The sequence below is a fragment of the Branchiostoma floridae genome, chromosome 7 (genome assembly GCF_000003815.2).
Source record: "Branchiostoma floridae strain S238N-H82 chromosome 7, Bfl_VNyyK, whole genome shotgun sequence".
NCBI classification, from domain to species: Eukaryota; Metazoa; Chordata; class Leptocardii; order Amphioxiformes; family Branchiostomatidae; genus Branchiostoma; species Branchiostoma floridae.
In genome coordinates, this window is record NC_049985.1 from 2,076,753 (window position 1) to 2,094,774 (window position 18,022).

General features: G+C 43.2%; 2 protein-coding genes across 3 annotated transcripts in view; one reads left to right on the top strand and one right to left on the bottom strand.

Moving 5' to 3' along the window:
* Nucleotides 1-16,141, top strand: part of LOC118418914 (carbohydrate sulfotransferase 14-like) — a 30,334-nt gene extending 14,193 nt beyond the window's left edge. For both annotated transcript variants that reach the window (XM_035825057.1, XM_035825056.1), the window contains exons 2-6: nt 4,513-4,613; nt 6,679-6,962; nt 13,853-14,005; nt 14,637-14,782; nt 15,314-16,141. In XM_035825057.1, the coding sequence (XP_035680950.1) occupies nt 6,696-6,962; nt 13,853-14,005; nt 14,637-14,782; nt 15,314-15,830 (1,083 nt within the window). In that variant the 5' untranslated portion in view covers nt 4,513-4,613; nt 6,679-6,695 and the 3' untranslated portion in view covers nt 15,831-16,141. The remainder of the gene's footprint in view (nt 1-4,512; nt 4,614-6,678; nt 6,963-13,852; nt 14,006-14,636; nt 14,783-15,313) is intronic.
* Nucleotides 16,142-17,063: 922 nt separating this feature from the next.
* LOC118419279 (endothelin receptor type B-like) overlaps nt 17,064-18,022 on the bottom strand; it is a 6,408-nt gene continuing 5,449 nt past the window's right edge. Inside the window, exon 7 of the mRNA XM_035825627.1 lies at nt 17,064-17,401. Within this exon, the coding sequence (XP_035681520.1) occupies nt 17,064-17,401 (338 nt within the window). The remainder of the gene's footprint in view (nt 17,402-18,022) is intronic.

An 18,022-nucleotide genomic window follows, 5' to 3' on the forward strand; every position in this document is an offset into this window, starting at 1 on the left:
AAAAAGCACCTGGGTATTGACCCACTCTACCCTTGTACCAAATTTCAAGTAATTCGGTCCAGGAACGACGGAGTTGAATCGATTTGAAGATTTGACAGGAGAAAGAAACATTACGAATACAATATATTTCACCATACCTATGGTATGGCTGAAATATAATAAACTAATTATCATTACAACAAATTGATAATGGGGCAACAGCAAGTAAGCTAGGTTATCCGGACGCGGGCGCCACTGAAATGGTCTTTGCTTTATTTCATTTCTGCGCACCGTCGCGCCTAGGTGGTATCTCATTGCACTTGCGTCAAGTTTGCATCATTGCGGGGTTCGTTCACTGCGTCACTGTTTTCTTATTTTCTCCGATTATTATATTTCAGCCATACATAGTATGGTGAAATATATTGTATTCGTAATGTTTCTTTCTTTCTTTCTTTCTTTCTTTCTCCTGTCAAATCTTCAAAGTGATTCATCTCCGCCGTTCCTGGACCGAATGACCTGAAATTTGGCACAGGGGTAGAATAGGCCAATACCTTGATGCTTTTTTCTCAGTTTTTTCATATCTGCCTCTAAAATGATTTTATTGAGATTTTTTGGTCAATTTTAGACCAAAACTGTATATTTTGGCCCCTGTACCCTGGTATTACAACCAAATGAGCTGAAATTTGACACAGATGTGCCTTGATAATGCTCCCATATAAATTCGATACCACTTTTGGTGTACAGTACAACAAAATGCTTATTTTTGCGATTTTTTGACCAATTTTTGACCAAAAAAGGACACTTTTGGCCCCTGTACCCTGGTATTACAACCAAATGAGCTGAAATTTGACAGAGACGTGCCTTGATAATGCCCCCATATAAATTCAATAACACTTTTGGTGTACAGTACAACAAAATGCTTATTTTTGCGATTTTTTGACCAATTTTTGACCAAAAAAGGACACTTTTGGCTCCTGTACCTTGGTATTGCAACCGAATGAGCTGAAATTTGACACAGATGTGCCTTGATAATCCCTTCATATAAATTCGATAACACTTTTGGTGTACAGTGCAACAAAATGCTTATTTTTGCGATTTTTGGCCAATTTTTGACCAAAAAAGGACACTTTTGGCTCCTGTACCCTGGTATTACAATTAAATGACCTGAAATTTGGTATAGATAGGCATTAGATACTTGGTAACAAGATTCAAGTAAAATTTTTGACATAAACAACTTTAAAATGATTAATTTTGGCGCTTTTCTGAGGGGAAATTTGTTTTCTTTTGGCATCCTGACGTGACCTTCCGTGACCCCGCACAGAGCCACACCTGTGCGCGTCAGTCGGAGAGTTAATTGAATCAAAGACCTAGCCAATCAGCGAAGGGGAGGCCAAAGGCTAATTAATATTCATAGGCGGGGCCTCATGATCCCGTATATAGCAGTGTTCCCGCCAGGGGGAGCGAAGCCCGCCTAAGGCTCTCGCATTTTAGACTATTCAGAAGGCTTTATATTGTACCAGTTCTTAGGGGCATATCTATGATAATCGCAGCAGTCACTTAACTTCTCTTCAGGAGTTTAGCGTAACACTATTTCAGGTCAAACCGTCAAAGGCAACTAAAAACAAACTTTAACGTTACTGAGTTCAACAGTACTTATAACTTGTTATCCGAAGTTGAAACGCTAGCGATGGTATTTTCGCTGCGCTGTTAGCTCAGTGCGACTGTTGTTGACGGTCTTATAACGGTATATTTTGCACACCTGTACCCTGGTATGAGTAACATTTGGTATAGATAGGCATAAGATAGTTGGTAAAATGATCCAAGTAAAATTTTTGGCATAAAGTACTGTAAAAGGCTTAATTACAGCACTTTTTCAAGGGGAAATTGGTTTTCTTTCGTTCTCCATGCCATGACCTTTCGGACGTTCACCCCACAGAGCCGACATCTGCACCTGCGTCTAGCCGGCAGGAAGAGTTAATTCAATTAATGTTTCAGCCAATCAGCGAAGAGGAAAGTGAAGGCTAATTAATATTCATAAGCGGGACCACACAATACGTTAACTTGAAGACTCAGGCCGTACAGACTTCTCGCCAGGATTTTTTCAAAGCGTCGGACAGGGGTACGGGGGCCGCCGAATGTCCCTGGCGGGGTCCAGGGGCAGGGCCACTGTGGGGGGGACCCAGGTGGGCGAAGCCCCCCCGGAAGCTCTTGCATTTTAGACTATTGAGAAGGCTTCTTTTATCAGTTTTTTAGGGCCATATCTACGATAATCGTAGCAGTCACTTACTTCTCTTCAGCAGTTTGACTTTAAAATATTTCGGATCAAAGCCTCAAAGACAACTAAAACCTCATAAACAACAAACTTTACTTAGCTCAACAGTATACAAAAATATTGTACGGGTTGCCATCCTTAGTTGAAGCGCTAGTATCTTCGCTGCGCCGTTAGTCGCCGTGCGACTTTTGTTGACGGTCTGATATCCCTACGTCGCCGCCTCGCTGATATTCCCACGGACATGTTTCAAGAAAAATACCCAGCAGAAAACGCTGTTCTGCGTCAAATTCTATTCTATAAAACATGTGGGACTCAGTGTTACAGTATAAATATTTTGTAGAAGCACCGCTGTAGGATAGAAGGTCCAAGCAATGTAAAACATCACGTAGCATGAAGTTCGCTGTCAACTGGCACACAGCACATGACTGTTTGAAACTGTAAGTCTAATCAACAGCCGTGTTTGATTGATAGCCGGCGGTCCTTTGATGAAGTCGGCGAAAGGTGCGTTAGTTAGAAAATCTGCGTTTAGTTTTGATACGTAATTATAAGTTAGACAGTGGCGAGAATGATTATTTTCTCATCAATATTTCTCTTCAGAATTATTTGAACTTAATTGTACATCTAAACAATTGGCTTACCTGTGCAATGTTTATATGATTAATGATCAGTGTACTGAAATCACGTATGGCTCCTAGTCAATAGATGAGCATTTTTCTCTATAGTGACCACCTGTCTATAGTGGCCACATTTCTATCACTGGACTGGAACTTGCGAAAACTGCTGTATTTTCTCCAGAGCAAATGTATGTGTTCCTAGTGCTGTTGTTGTTTGACATAAACTTTGAACATTTAAATTGTAAGTAACTTTAAACTGCCAGAGTTTCAGCCCAATAAAACAATCTCAGCGCCAGGGTATGAACAGACTGACCAGACAGACGAAAATAAATCCTCGAACAAGGTTCAATCGTATCTTCCGGGTCTGGCAGGACTGAGTTGTTAAACTAAAATAAGAATAGGCTCGATGGCTGATTGCATACAAAGTAAAACAGTTTAACAGTTTTACAGCTTGAAGAAAACAAACGCTCCTACAGTACCTGCACCTGCTTGATAATTATTAAATCGTATGCCCTACTTGAATAAAAAAGTTCACTGCAATAATAAATGTACCCACATCACAAGGAGCTTATACTTTTTTAAACTTACACCTAGTTATCGTACTGAAAATTGTTAATGACATTACATGAAGTCATTCAACAATTTTCAGTCATGATGAAAATTTTCTGAATGGAAGGTGTGATTATTGTCATTTTCTGAAAAATAGAAGCAAGCTCTGTCTTTACCTGGAATCAATTCACAATTCCAGTCCACTTTGGGGGATAATGTACTGTTAAGATGTTCCATTTTTGCGCAGGGGTGATTTGGAACAGTCCAATGTTGCGTGGGAAGGGGTATGGCTGAAATATGCTGTATTTGCTCTTAAGCAAATGTCGGCCTTTCTAGTTTTATAATTTAGATATTGCATAATACGTAAAAGTATGACTCAGAAGACGACAAAATACGCAAAAGGTAAGAAGATTCGTTCTTTATCTCTGAAATTCTTTGAGCCCCGCAGTGACGCAAGCGTGACGCAACTGCAGTGAGATACCATCTTTACGGTTACACTGGGTGTTGTGTGAACACAGCAAGGAAGCATCGACGAACAACAAACACTTTAGAGTAGAGTATAGCCTTTCTTTTTAAAGAGCCACAATATTGAACCACGGACTGTGCTGTAAAGAGGACTCAGGAGATCGGATCTATGGTTCAACGGTTTGCTGAGTGCTGCTCTCCAGAATGCATTGTTTGTTACACACACACACTTGAGCCGCCAGTGCAACCTTGAGTCAGCCATTGTTATAGTACAGCAAACCGTCGAACATAGCTTGAGGCTATACCATGTTGTACATACGTTCTTTACAGTAGAGGCCATTTTGTGTTTTCGTTTTGTTCCTGAATTCCAACACTGTGATTTACCTTAACTTACTCTTTTCTTTGACATTGACGTCCATTGCCATTAGCACTCTACTAATTTTTTTTATATCCACTGTTTGACTAAGAAACTAAGTTACACCCCTCCGGTTTTAGGTGGAACGTTCCGAAGAAAAACCTGTATGGGGCGTTCCAGTGATCCACAGTTCACGTGAATCCGTATAGTTAACGTTACATGAAACATGTTGAACGGGTTTTTAACGTTTCCCCCATGTGTGTATGTGTTTTGTACAGGGTAACTGGCGTGTGACCGCTTCAGTTCAAGGTTGGTGGGCGTACTGAACCGTTGTCCTAAACAAGGGCACAGCAGAAGGACAGTCTCCACTGAAAACCGGGTAGGCAACTTGTTACAAATCTCAAACATTGTATGTGGGCGTGTCTGTGACAATGTCAATGTGCTATCGTGACAGAAACATATCAAGAGGCTTCAAGACAAAATCCTCTCCATATGTGATCTGTTGTCTTTGATACAAATTCGAGATTTCTGCTGGTCCTTTTTTTCTCGCAATGCAATGACCTGTTGCACTTCTTGTTCTGTAACATATTTGGACGGCCATGGTCATATCAATTTACGTGCATGTACGATCAATCCTATACTTGTACGAATGAATTGAACTGAACTGTTTGACTACTAGCACATTATATAATCTGTTGAGGGATTGTCTAGATTGACTGGAATGACCGAGGCTTCCGTCCTAATATGCAGGTCGAAACGGGGTTGGGTTTGACGTTGATTCAAGTGTACTGTTAAGTACTATGACGAAGGTAGTAGGCGTATGTTGTGCCACACTCTATTCCTTTTATTCTACTCACGTAACTATGCATGTTAAGTCATCCGGTTCACAGCAGCTCAACTAGTACGAGATTTGAGGAAATAAATGCACACAGTGACGATCTAGAAACATTGGAAACATTTTAATGATTAATGTTCATAATCAACTTCTCGAACTAGGTCGTGACGCGAAAGACAGATATAACGTTAGGTTTAGAATAAAATCCACAGGTGGTATGAAAAATATGCAAAGGTTCAGTCGCACGGTGCAGTGACACAAGAAAATACTATGTTTAAGCGAGGTTGGACAATGTTCTACCTACGCCAATCGTTTCGATTACAAGACAGTTGAACTTGACACTATTCTCACTGTTCTCAATTTGTTGTCGTAGCTGTCGTCATAGGACAAATGTCAGCATTAAATTCTAACGTTACACTTACAGCGAAAAGTGGATGTAGCAGCTACAGTTTTATGCACACGGTGTTTACTGACTCCCTACTGAATTAGACAGATTGAAGACGCTGGATCTCGTCCAAGTTCCCAGGGAATATATCGGTACACTCGGATCTGTTGGGCCACGCTCTGCCAATTTGCAAGCAATCAGACCGGGAGCAGGTCCGCTGGTATTAGCTGGTTCTGTCGGGATAGAGATTACGTGTTGTGTGGGGTCAGGCGTAAATACGCCCGCAGAGAGATCTGTTTGCGCCCCGTGATTTTCTCAATGTTTATCTTGAGATCACCTGCGGTTGCAAGACCTTGGTATTATAATTGGGAAGGGGGTGGATGGGGATAGATAGACACAAATCAACATAAAGCTTAAGGTATGGACATAAAGATTAAGGTATGGGGGGTCTTTGTGGTACTTATTTCGAAGCAGCGCGATCTGTTTTGCGCCCATGATTTTCTGAATGTTTATCGTTTTGGTTCACCTGCGGGGTCAAGGTCTTCGTAGTACTATTATATACTGTGTATGTATCAGAGAGGGAGGGTGGCAGGGGATTGATAGACACATTTCAATATAAAGCCTAAGGGATGTGGGTACTAGTGTCATTTATTTCGAAAAAGCGCGTTCTGTTTTGCACCCATTATATTTCTCGGCATGTTGATGCTTGGTTGATGCTTGCTTCACCTGCGGGGCCAAGGCCTCGGAAGGGAGGTAGAGGGCGGTTGGGGACAAGTCAGCATTGATATCAAGACTACATGTAAACAAGCATATGGGAAGGCATGGATAGCAGGGCTTCAATAATCAGAAATGGCAGTAAATTGGAAACTGGAAATCGTGCAGGATTCATAACTGGTCGACCGTCTATTCTACTCCATTCCACAGAAAGGCATTTGTCGACATGAATCCTAACGTTAGTAAGGGTTGGGGAGAGTTTAACATTGTTTGTCTTCAAGCAGATACATATTACTTTAAGTTGTTGCCGTAGTACTGCGTCTGAAGTGTTTTATACGGTATACGATTGCTGTCGGTACAGTCCACATTTGTAACGTATTCAAAAACACCCCCATGAAGAATTGGTAGATCCCAACCCCCGTAGATGCCAGTTTCCTTTAGAGGACCGCTAACTATACTAGACGCGGTTGTCCTTTCCTGTCGTCTCATCCCCTCACCTTTACCTTTCAGACCCCTGAGATGGCGTGATGTCGGGATGGGGCAGAAGCCGCCGCTGCCTCTTCCTCCTCCTCCTCCTGGTCGTCATGACAACGCTCCTGGCGACGCTGGTGGACCGGAGAGCGTCGGTGGGGCAGATATCGGGCCTCGGTGGTGACACGAGCGGGGACGCTGCTGCAGGGAAGCGGGAGGCGCTCAGATTTCCGGCGGGGAAGTTGGACGCACAGTCCCGCCAACATGCGGGCCAGGACACGCGGGATATCAGAGGGGAGAGGACCCGCACCACTGGCGGGAAGGTGGGAATCTTTTATAGTCTTTACTCCAAGGAATTCGAGTCCATAGGTTGCAGCAAATAATAGAAATTGGTCAAATCAACGGAATAATATGCACGAGGAGTTAGCCGTTGAGATAGCCAGGATGCCAGACTGTTTCCAGGGCCAACATAGGCCAACTGAGTAGACCCTGACAAACGCCCTTCACGATAGATAATAGAGATCGGGCTAGGGGTCTGGAATCCAGGCTACCGTCCATAGAGTGTAGTTTAAAACTAGCTCATCATTCTGTCTGGCCAATTTCTGCTGTTTTCTGCGACCAACGGTGTCTGGTAGAGACTAGGTGGCCATGTGAGGTGTTCGATGTCAGGTTAACTGTATCTGATAGGTGAGAAAGAGTGTCTAATGGCTGTGGCGCCTCCAGAAGAGCGCGCTAAATGTTTCATCTCTACAGGAGATTTCTACACAGAAATTTATCTTTGTTTATCTTTACTTTAGGAGACCAACTGCACTCACCAAGTTCAGACATCTGTATTCTTTGTAAACAGTGATTTTTGTTTAGAGAGTAGCCTGATCTCCAACCTCTGTACCGCTTTGGTCCACTTCCAAACGTCCCTATGGAGTTTCCAGGACCTATATAGGCACTAGGCCACCTCCTCGGCTCTTTGGTCAACATGCTTACTCCACTGGGAGGTTGGGGTGGGGGTGTAAGTGTCGGTGTAGGTGTCTGTGGTGCAATTTCCTTGGATAACTAGACTTTTTCAAGAGTCTAGTGTCTCTAGCTAGAACGACAAACTCTCCCTGAAAATCCCTCGGAAAGACCTGCGCCGCTACTGGTTTTAATAGACCCGGCTAGAGTATCAAAGCAAAGAGGATTGATCAAAAGAAGAGAAAGTTTCGGTAGATTTAAACGCTGTGCGTGGATTATCTAGGTCAAAATTTGTTGTGGGAAGAGAAAGCGAATCGGATGAGTTTTCCTGTCCCGGATTAGTTCTCTGCACTCCGTGACTCGCCGCGACCGCGTCCAATTCCTGCCGCAGTGGGGCACAAATTAGGTTTGTATTGACGGGACTGATGGGCTCGGGAAGGGGTTGGCAAAGTTCCTTTAATAGAAAGTTATTCGTTTAAATTAAAGAAAAATACTTCCTCACGACCGAAAATGGTATATTCAACTCAGGGAGATTGTGGTAGAATTTCCATGAGACACAAGCTTGCTTGATAGGCTAAAACCGAAACGACTGGGTAAGATTTTCTACACTGCCCAAGATCTGTTAACCTGGATAATATCATACCATACCCCAACCTCAAAAATACTTTCTATGAGATCGTGCTGGGGATTGGTAACCAGGTTAAAGATCTGTCAAAGCTTTCTTGATTTCAAAACACTCGCAATGCTTTTCTTGTTATTATGCTGTTCTTGTTATTTTCCATGCCGTCCACAAGTCAATTGAACGAATTGTGCATGCATACGTCTAAAATTATCATGAAATGTAAAGGACTAGCCAACAAAACTTTATTTGCACTTTCATGTTTCACAAATGCCAAACAGGAAGACATGTACCAACGTTACATCTCATAGCCTCTCACCTTGGTCTTTAAGATATTGATAACCTCCAAACAAGCCCCTGCTAAACGAAAGCATGGCTTGTGGTGCAACCCAAACCCCTCTAGGAGTCTCAGTTTTCAGATTGCATGAAAACGGAACGAATCCATTACTGAGTGCATCTGTTCGCGCTGTTTCTTTACGTTTAGGTGCCATTTATACTGTTGACATGATACACTTGATGTCTGTCCGATGTCAAGTGAAATCGTGCTGATGGAACAGATCTTTCCTAAAATCTCTGGTCCCAGAATTCGAAGAGACGCTTTAGCCTTTAATGTCATAGAATTTCAACGTCGATTCCTGTGTCAAAGAAGGAGATATAAAAGAAAAAAAGTGAAGAATTTGGTATCTATTAAATCGGTATATCATACTCAGAGTGTGTGTTCAATCATTTTTTCCACCTTCCTTACCACTTGAATATCATTATGAAGGCAATTTTGGCCAAATTGTTTTTTCTTTTATTCACACGCTCGCATCGGTTTAGGGGTTACCAGAGAATGTCATCCATGTAGTCAAATCAACGTGGCCTAATGCCCAAAAGATAAAAATTATAACATTTTCCAAGCTCTTGGGTCTGCGGAATCCGAGACGTGATTTTGCACTGAATCATTACGACTTTCTCTTTGTACATCTAGAGTAGAGCGAGTAAGTAGAATAGAGTTGTTCCAGTCCGGTAGGAAATTGGAGATTGATACAGCTTGACGCAAGACAGTGCGTGCCATGTTATAGTCTCCACCAGGCCTTCCTATGGGGGTGCGGGGATCGTAGACTGGGTAAAATAATCGAAAAATTGGCCTGGCCAGGGGAAGTAAGTCCTATATTCAAATGACTTTTCTTATATTCTATGATTTCTTTATGTGGTGTTACTTAACATTACTTTTGTTATAACTTATATGCTTTGCTTGTCTGTATTTGTTTCAATGTTCTTTTGTACTCTCAGTTTGTTTCTGATGACGGCATGAAAATAAGCATGTTGAGCTTGAGTGTGTCGCCATGCATCATGTTATGTATTTATCTGTTGCAATAAAAAAAAGTAAGTCTACTCTTAGGTTCATGTTCCCCCTCCTGCGGCTGATTGACTCCTCTGTAGCAAAACTCCCTTGGAAAGTTATTGGAAGAAGTTTATTTGCAAGTTCATGCCCGAGGGCTAATAATTGCAAGTACATGGTAGAAACATAGGAGATATACAAGTGGCAATGAACTAGTCTCTACCAGATTCCTGATCGCTGGAAAAATCGTAGAAATGGAATATAGCCGGCCAGGGAACAGTACGCGATCCACAGTCGACAGACTATATTCCTCTGGCCGGCTTACTCCTCTATTTGTTCCATTTCTACGATCACCAGCGATCCGGAGCAATGAACAGTTATAAACAATTTTCTACTCTAATACTAGTGTTGGCTATTTCTAAACAGGTTGGGTTTGACTTCTTTTTTTGGAAGCAGAGGGAGACGAAAAATAATAGCAAGCGTAGTTAGACTAACGATGCTAGCCAAGCGAAGCATACATGATGTACCCGGCGCGGCGTATCCGGTACGTCAGACGCTGGGGCGCCTCTCCTTCCCACATGTAAATAATGAATGAATGTCTGCGTGAACGTCCTTTATTACAACAAATCCGAAACGACTTTTCCTCAACAAGCAGCTTAAACGACCTTGAAAATGAAGTGTTGGCAAAACAGAGGAAATGAAACTTAAGCAATTAGGTCGCATCAGAGCAAACTAAATATTTCCTCTATGTCTCATTCTTTACGTATCGCTGTTAACACCAGATGTCAATGATATATGTTTAATTGCCCTATTCTGTTAATAGCGTTGCGTTCCGAGTACAAAACGTCCAGGCATACAGATACAGAGCACAGATATAAAATATGAAGCATCAGAACAATGTAAATATTTTATCTACACTATATCACTATAATCACTATATAAAACATGCGGAATGCATCAATGATGTTTCTCTGTTGATGACGTAGCCTGATTCAATCGCGCTTCTCAGGCCCGCCGTACATTGCCGCGCCGCGGGGAGGAGGCTACAAGCTCTGGATAGCGGAGTTTACGTTACACAGACTATTGATGACGATGCTATTTGATATCTCAGGATGCAGAGAATCGATAGAACATATGAACTGAGACTGAGGCAACTTGACCGCATCAGCAAAACACTGTAAATGTTATATTTCCTCTTCCCTATATCAACAGACAATCAACTATGCCATACTCCATGCACCAGGGACCAAAAATGTTATCATTTCGAGGTACTAGGTTTCATCAATACAGTCCATCCAGGCATTCTAGAGTGTCTGGATGGATTGTATTGATACTTGATGTGTGGGTATCAAGTATAAGGACAATGTCAATGCCTTCGCTGCCTTTTATCAATGTTACAGCAGACAGCAATGATTTTCCCCTCGCTGTGACGTGTGTTGATGGCGATGCTAAAGCTGGTATCTCACTGCACTTGGGCACCGGTGCGGCACTGCGGGGTTCGTTCATTGCGGCGCTGTAATTATTTTCGCCGAATTTTTTATGATCTAAATATTGGTAAAAGTATGACTTAGAGGACAACAAAATACACTCGCATAACGCAACAAAACTCGTTCTTTATCTCTGGAATGCGTTGAGTATCTTTCGAACCCCGCAGTGACACAAGCTCGACGCAAGTGCAGTGAGAGTGCATGCCTACACTACCTAGCAGACATCAATGATCTTCCCCTGGCTGTGTCGTGTGTTGATGGCGTTGCTAACCGATTTGACATCGCGATAATCGGATTTCCTCGGCTCCGATGCTAAGAGCTTCTTCGAGCATCACGTCCCGATTAGGGTGACGTTATTAAGTTTGATGACGTCTCCCGAGGATGATGATTGCCATGGTAACGTACGCACTCCTAGCCGACCGTATGTTCACAGGCTGTTAAACAGTCAATTATGACATTAGAGTTACTCCAAGTCTAAGTGCTTTTCTCTATAACACTATAACACATTAAAGTGGGATTATGTGGCGTATACGTAACTGAAGCTCACCAAAACATGGCCTCCACCCATCGTGACCCAAGAACGTAATTGCAGGGTATTTGGTTCAGAAGCCAGAGGTCCAGGGTTCAAATCCCTACATATGCTGCGGATCTAGTGCCCTCGTGAAAGGCACTTTACGCGATTTCCCTCACTTCACCCAGGTGTAAACATGGGGATCTGACTGCGGTTTGGGAGGTAAAAGGTGGTGAAAGGAGAGGGTTGGGCTTCGCCTCTCAATACTGTGCCCTAGCTAGATACAGTGGATAACAACCCACTGCCCTATGCCGGATGGTCCTAAAATGATATAAAACGGCTATTGGACTACGTTATCTTAAAAAAAGCTATTCCTTTTGTGTTCCTCTCACTGGATCTCAAACGTAAGAGGATACCTAAGTCAATTAGTAACTGCGTTATCTGGTGGGAACCTTTGAAAGTTTCTTCATAACATCCCATTGAAGACCTAGACAGGTTGCCATCCTTAAGTTTCCGCGGATCCCATGGTACATAGTACGGCTGCGGGCATCCAGGCTATTGAAACCTCAGCCCCTTTAATTTCTTGAACATGTTGAGATTCATGGTTATCTAATATCTTCTGCATCTTGTGATCGGTTCATCAGAGTCGCAGCTGGTTGTACCTAGAAGTCCGTAACACTGAATGGGGATGAGTAAGGTCTTCATATATCAGAAATACTATCAACCTTTCTTTCTAAATCTGCGAGTAGGTTAGCCTCAAACGCTCTTTTACAATTTCTATGATTCGTCAAATTCTGTGTGTTGTCTTTCACCCAATATGCACACTATTGGAAACAGTTCCAATGGGACAGGACACCCACTTCTCATCGTATTACCACTACTTGTCTTCTCTGTCGCGATCGCGAACAGTCGGTAGCTTAGCTCTTCGATGGGCTAAACTGGTTTGAGATCACTTTCACGGGATAACTGGCAGTAAGGATATCACCGGACAGATGACCATGGCAGCACTAGTTGTTCGCAGGTTCTCACGTGTCAGTCAGGCCTGGGGCTGTCACACGGGGTCAGTCACCTCTGATGACCTCTGATGACCCCTGTGTGTCGATCTTCGTTTTATGGGTGAGCTCGTCTTTCCACAGGTGCCTCAGTAAAACGCGATCTTATGACTTTGAAGATCGTTGGACGCTGTCAAAACTGCGAAAGAAGACCACTAGTACACAGGGCACGGATAAAATCTGTCTCTGTGTCTCTGTCAACAGGTGGTCATTGTAAAAGAAAATATGATGATGATCTAAGGGTCTCTAAGGGACCTCCAAAAAGTGGTCATCACTTTGGCCAGGAAGTTCTTACGTAGAGATGGTCACTTGATTTGACTGTTTACACATATTGGTTGAAAGAAAAGACCGTCCCTTATGTCCATATTTGTGCCCTGAACAAGTCCCTTACCCTAATATTTTCTCAACTAAAAAACTACTATGTTACAATATTGCGTACATACCGTGGGCAATGTACCAAGTCACAAAAAGGTTATCCTCAAAAGAAATAATCCAGCCCGTTATTCTGTAGAAGGCTACGGGTTTGGCAAGCGATTTGGCAAGTCGTAGGTTCCTTAATTAGTTTGTATCGGTCGAAAGTAGGTCTAGACTGTAAATCAAACGTGTAACACGCGACATCTACAGTGTCCTATAATAAAGGACAGCTGTTTCCAGGCTTCTGACTTGACGTGAGAAGGCGGCCGGTGTCTGTCTGGATGGGTCGGTCTGACATCCCCCTGATTTACGCACGGTAACCAGTCCCAAATGGAGCCAATAAAGGACCAGTGTTCGAGAGGGGAGGGTTCAACAGGGAAAAAGTAGCTATGGCATCTACAGCCTGATAACCATAGTGGGCTCAGGAAAAAGCCTTTTGTTTAATTTGTAGAACTGGAGCCATTTAAAAACCTTTAAACCGACTAGTAGTTCCAGTCGGTCAATCTTGACATGTAAGGTGATCCATAGAGGAAAAACGCGGAAACCGGGGTAAAGTGTCTTGATTTTTCTTCTGAAATCTTGACAGTTTTGGAGTGGCTATGATGACAGGACAAATTTTATACTTTGAACAGTTGACACAACAGACTGCTATTTGAGTGCATTAAACTTTCCTTGGTCAGAAGTTTTGATTCCTGAGATAATAATTTATGTCCCCTTTTCCATAGGATTGCGTGCATTACAGGCTGGCGTTACCCCTACTGAGTTGTCATCCGCACACAACTGACCAACGATGACTGACCAATTTTTTCCACCCGTTATCTTCCATGCTAAACGTTTTTTTGCTTGGTTTCCCTGCAGGTGACGTCACTGCCACGGACCTTGCGTCACGGCTGTCGCGATGGCAACGCTGCGCGAGACGTCTCTGACCTGTCGTCAAGGCAACGGTGGTCGGCATTACGTCACATCATCGTGAACGACGAGTACAGGTTCCTGTACTGCTACGTGCCAAAGGTGGGGGCGACTCTAGAGAAATATACCGTTTTCTCTTACGTTGTTCTTTGGTCATCTAAACTTTACATCACAGGATGAAAAAGCCTGAATTACGTCACTATTTATTATTCGTAACACGTCAAAATCATTCGTAACATGTCATCAATTTTTCAACAATAAGAAATTGACTCTTAAAGTTACACGGTCACACTGATCAAAGGTTGACAATTCTGATAAGAATTGGCGCGGATAGATCTACACAGTATATCTGATATTCGCCAATAGTATAATCTGAAACCGTATAATCTGAAAAGTATAGACATAGAGCTAGACGCAAATAATTCAGTAACTTGGTATTGAAGTTGATGATGAGAAGATGATAATGATGAGTATTGTTGCTTCTGGGTCATCGCAATGCTTCGTAATGGCCTGGTGGACGCCAGTAGCCTGGGATCCAGTGTCGCACACGGGTGTGTGCCCGTTGCTTCCCACCAAAGGTTTGCCTTTGGGGAGCAACCGTCGGAAGGGTGCTAACGCTATCGAGACTGGATTCAAGGCTACTTCAGGCAGTTGTAAAGATCGAAGGAATATTCTGTACTTGTTATATATCTAACATCAAATCTTTTATTTACTCTCGTCCCCTGCCACGCAGGTAGCGTGCACGACCTGGAAGCGGGTGATCAGCGTGTTGGAGGGCCGCTTCTCCGACCCGGAGCACATCCCCATGGACATGTACAAGTTCCACCAGCAGAACTGGACTTACCTCAGCCACTACCCGGCCGCTAGCGTGGCCTACAGGTGGGTGAAGTCATCTCCGAGCAAATATCTGGTGGAGGAATCGTTACGGTCTAGATCTGCATTTTAAGACAGGTGTGTGTCAGAGCAACGCTGGGACAAGTTGGTCACGATCTTCCATCTAAACGTCTGCTTCGATATTTAAGTACTAGTATCGCTCATTTGCAGATTGCCTATATGACTTTGATGACTGCCTCTGAAGCAGTATGTCAAACATGTGATCCTTCTCTAATCGTTTATCATTCTAGGTCACATGTAGTCCCTTAGAACATATTGAAATTTAGCACTTGTGTAAATACACGTATTTCCTTGACTCTGAATCATCTCATACTTTGTTGTTCCAAGGTTGTTCCAAGATTTGCATGAGCAACTGAGTTGATTCAAAGATGGCCACTCTAGTGGAAGTCCATCATTCACGAACCTGCTGCGATACAAGTAGCATTACTAGTACTCTCTGACTCAGTCAGGCCGACAGCCTAGAGCGAAATTAAGTCAGGCCTGGTACTTACAACACCTTTTCCCATTTGCCCGCAGGTTACAACACTACTACAAGTTCATGTTCGTGCGTGACCCGCTGGCTCGCCTGGTCTCCGCCTTCCGAGACAAGTTCGAGCGGCGCATGGAGACCTTCAGCTTGAAGGAAGCCTGGACCATCCTTGAAAAATACCGCCCAAGCCCCATCTCCGAAACCGACGTCTCCCACCCAAACATAACGTTCCATGAGTTTGTGCAATACGTTGTGGATACGGCACCCAGGTCAATGAACCAACACTGGAGACCGTACCTGGACCTGTGTCAACCCTGTGCAATACATTACGACTTCGTCGGTCACGTGGACACGCTGGAAGATGACGCGAAGGTCGTCTTGTCTGCCATTGGTGCAGACGACAAGGTGGCGTTTCCCGCGCGTTCGGCGTTCTACTCGCACGCGTCGTCCGAAGACGCTGTCAATCATTATTTGTCGCAACTCCCGCCGGACCTGTTCCAGAAGTTGGTGTCGAAGTACCAGAGAGACTACAACATATTTGGTTACAAACTTCCGGTCAGATGACAACTGCGTCATGTCCGGTCCATAGTTTATTAAGACTTAGTACTTATTCCATGATTAAGATGTAGAGTACTTCTGAAATAAGGAGCAACTAAAATGCCGGATAATATGCAGGGGTCACATTTTCCGAACTAAGGCCCGGTCGGACAGTTTGCAGGAACAAAAACAAAGTGTATATCAACAAATATACACACTATGCTCATTTTGTACATTTTGTGTGCTTTGACATTTGTCGTTTAACGTTATATCATACTTTTCTTTCCCGCAAACTTACCGGTCGGGCACTGGTTTGAAAATGTACCCTGGTATCACTTATATTACATTGATGTTGTACATTACGAAGACTGTCAAGTTGTTTAAACAATGAGTTAAATTGATCTGGTGTTGTACATCATGAAGTTGTTAGATAAGTTTTGGTCTGATGTTGTACATCATGAAGTTGTTTAAATTAGTCTTGATCTTTAAGTCAAGAGCTGAATTTTAGCTGAATGATTTTCTGTCTAACACGTAGTCAGTTATACAATAGCAAAGGAAATTATTAACGTTATGTTCTGTAAATACTTTGTGGAATTGTGGATCATGGTTGATAGAGATAATGAATGAACTCAAAACTATATGTGAGCCATTTCGATTCAATGTCGAGTTGAATATGTATAATGTAAATATTGATATGTCAGTGGTCTTCCGTTTGACTGTACGTCGCAAAATGTTCCGGAAGGTATTCCAATTACAAAAGTGTACATCCTACAGGCTTAAAGATTGTGTGCTTATTTAGCCTCACGCACAAATACCCCTTAGATAAATTAATCAGGTTGGAAAATCGTTGTGTAAAATGTTCTTTATGCTTAACCAAAGAGTTATAATGGCGGTGACCACCAGATTGAGGAGGCTGTATAGATATGAAAATCCACGTCAGTCATGGCCCGTGATAAGGGGGGTATAGAATATAGACTCAGTCACGTTTGGGACCGCATTCTTCACACTGCAGCAGCGACGCCTAGCTGCAGTGCGAAGTAGAACAAGTCATTCGTCAAAAAGCAGGTACTCAAGCAACTGGATATGATTTCGGAAACGGTCAGACGTTTCAGACAACCATCCGGTGTCTTTCATTAGTGACACCGGACAAGAAGTCATTATTAATATGAGGAAGGTGACAGACAATCACTGGAACAACGGCAGTATTTGTTTGTTTGTTTGGCTGTAGTAACTCTGATTGTCATTCAGCCTCACAGATAGTTACTCCATGGCAACGGAAGAGTTCCTTTCAGAGCTGTCGCCCGCCTGGCTCCCCATCTCCAACCCCGACGATCGCGTACTCTCGTTGGAGAACGCCTCCTGGCGGCGAAGCAGACGCGCTGCAACGGACAGGCTGCTGACGTCACAGGACGGCCTCTGGCGGGACGTCCAGGTACTGCCGCGCCGTGGATCCAGGATCTCGCCGCCGCCACCTTGCGAGCAGCAGCAGAACAGCAGGGAGTCCATGTAGAGCTTGTACTTCCGGCTGAGGATGTAGAGGGCGATGGGGTTCACGCAGGAGTTGAAACTTCCCAGCGTTAACCCGAAGTGATGCGCACCTGCAAAGAGAAGATGGAGCTGTCAAATTGTCTCATCTTTGATAAAAAAATCATTTGGTTTAATGATTAATTGAAAGTACTGTAAAAGTTTGGAGTTGTAGGAATCTGATAGAAATGAGGAACATAACGTTATATCTAAGCAGCACATAAACTAGAAAAGGGTGGGGCTGTTAAATTGTCCCATCTTCGATGAAAACCTTTTGTTTTTCATAAATAGTTGAACATCCTGTCAGTGTAAAAGTTTGACGTTATATGAAACTGATAGAAATTATGAACCTGTAAATGAACTAGAACATTGTCAGGAAAAGATCGTTGAAGTCTGTGACAAATCCTACAAGTTTTTCTAAATTGCTGAAGTTGGAGGTACGATATTGATAGTACACATGTAGTTGTTGGAAATTATCTCACCGTTCTAAGGACTACAGCCCTTCCAAGTAGCGGGTACATCGCGTGAGTGCCACAGCCGAAATGGACTATGCACGCTACTAGTCTCTACCAGACTCCGCATCGCTGGAAAAACCGTAGAAATGGAACAAATAGAGGAGTAAGCCGACCAGAGGAATATAGCCGGTCGCGATCCACAGATCGCGTGCTGTTCCCTACTGGACCCTAGCCGGCTAT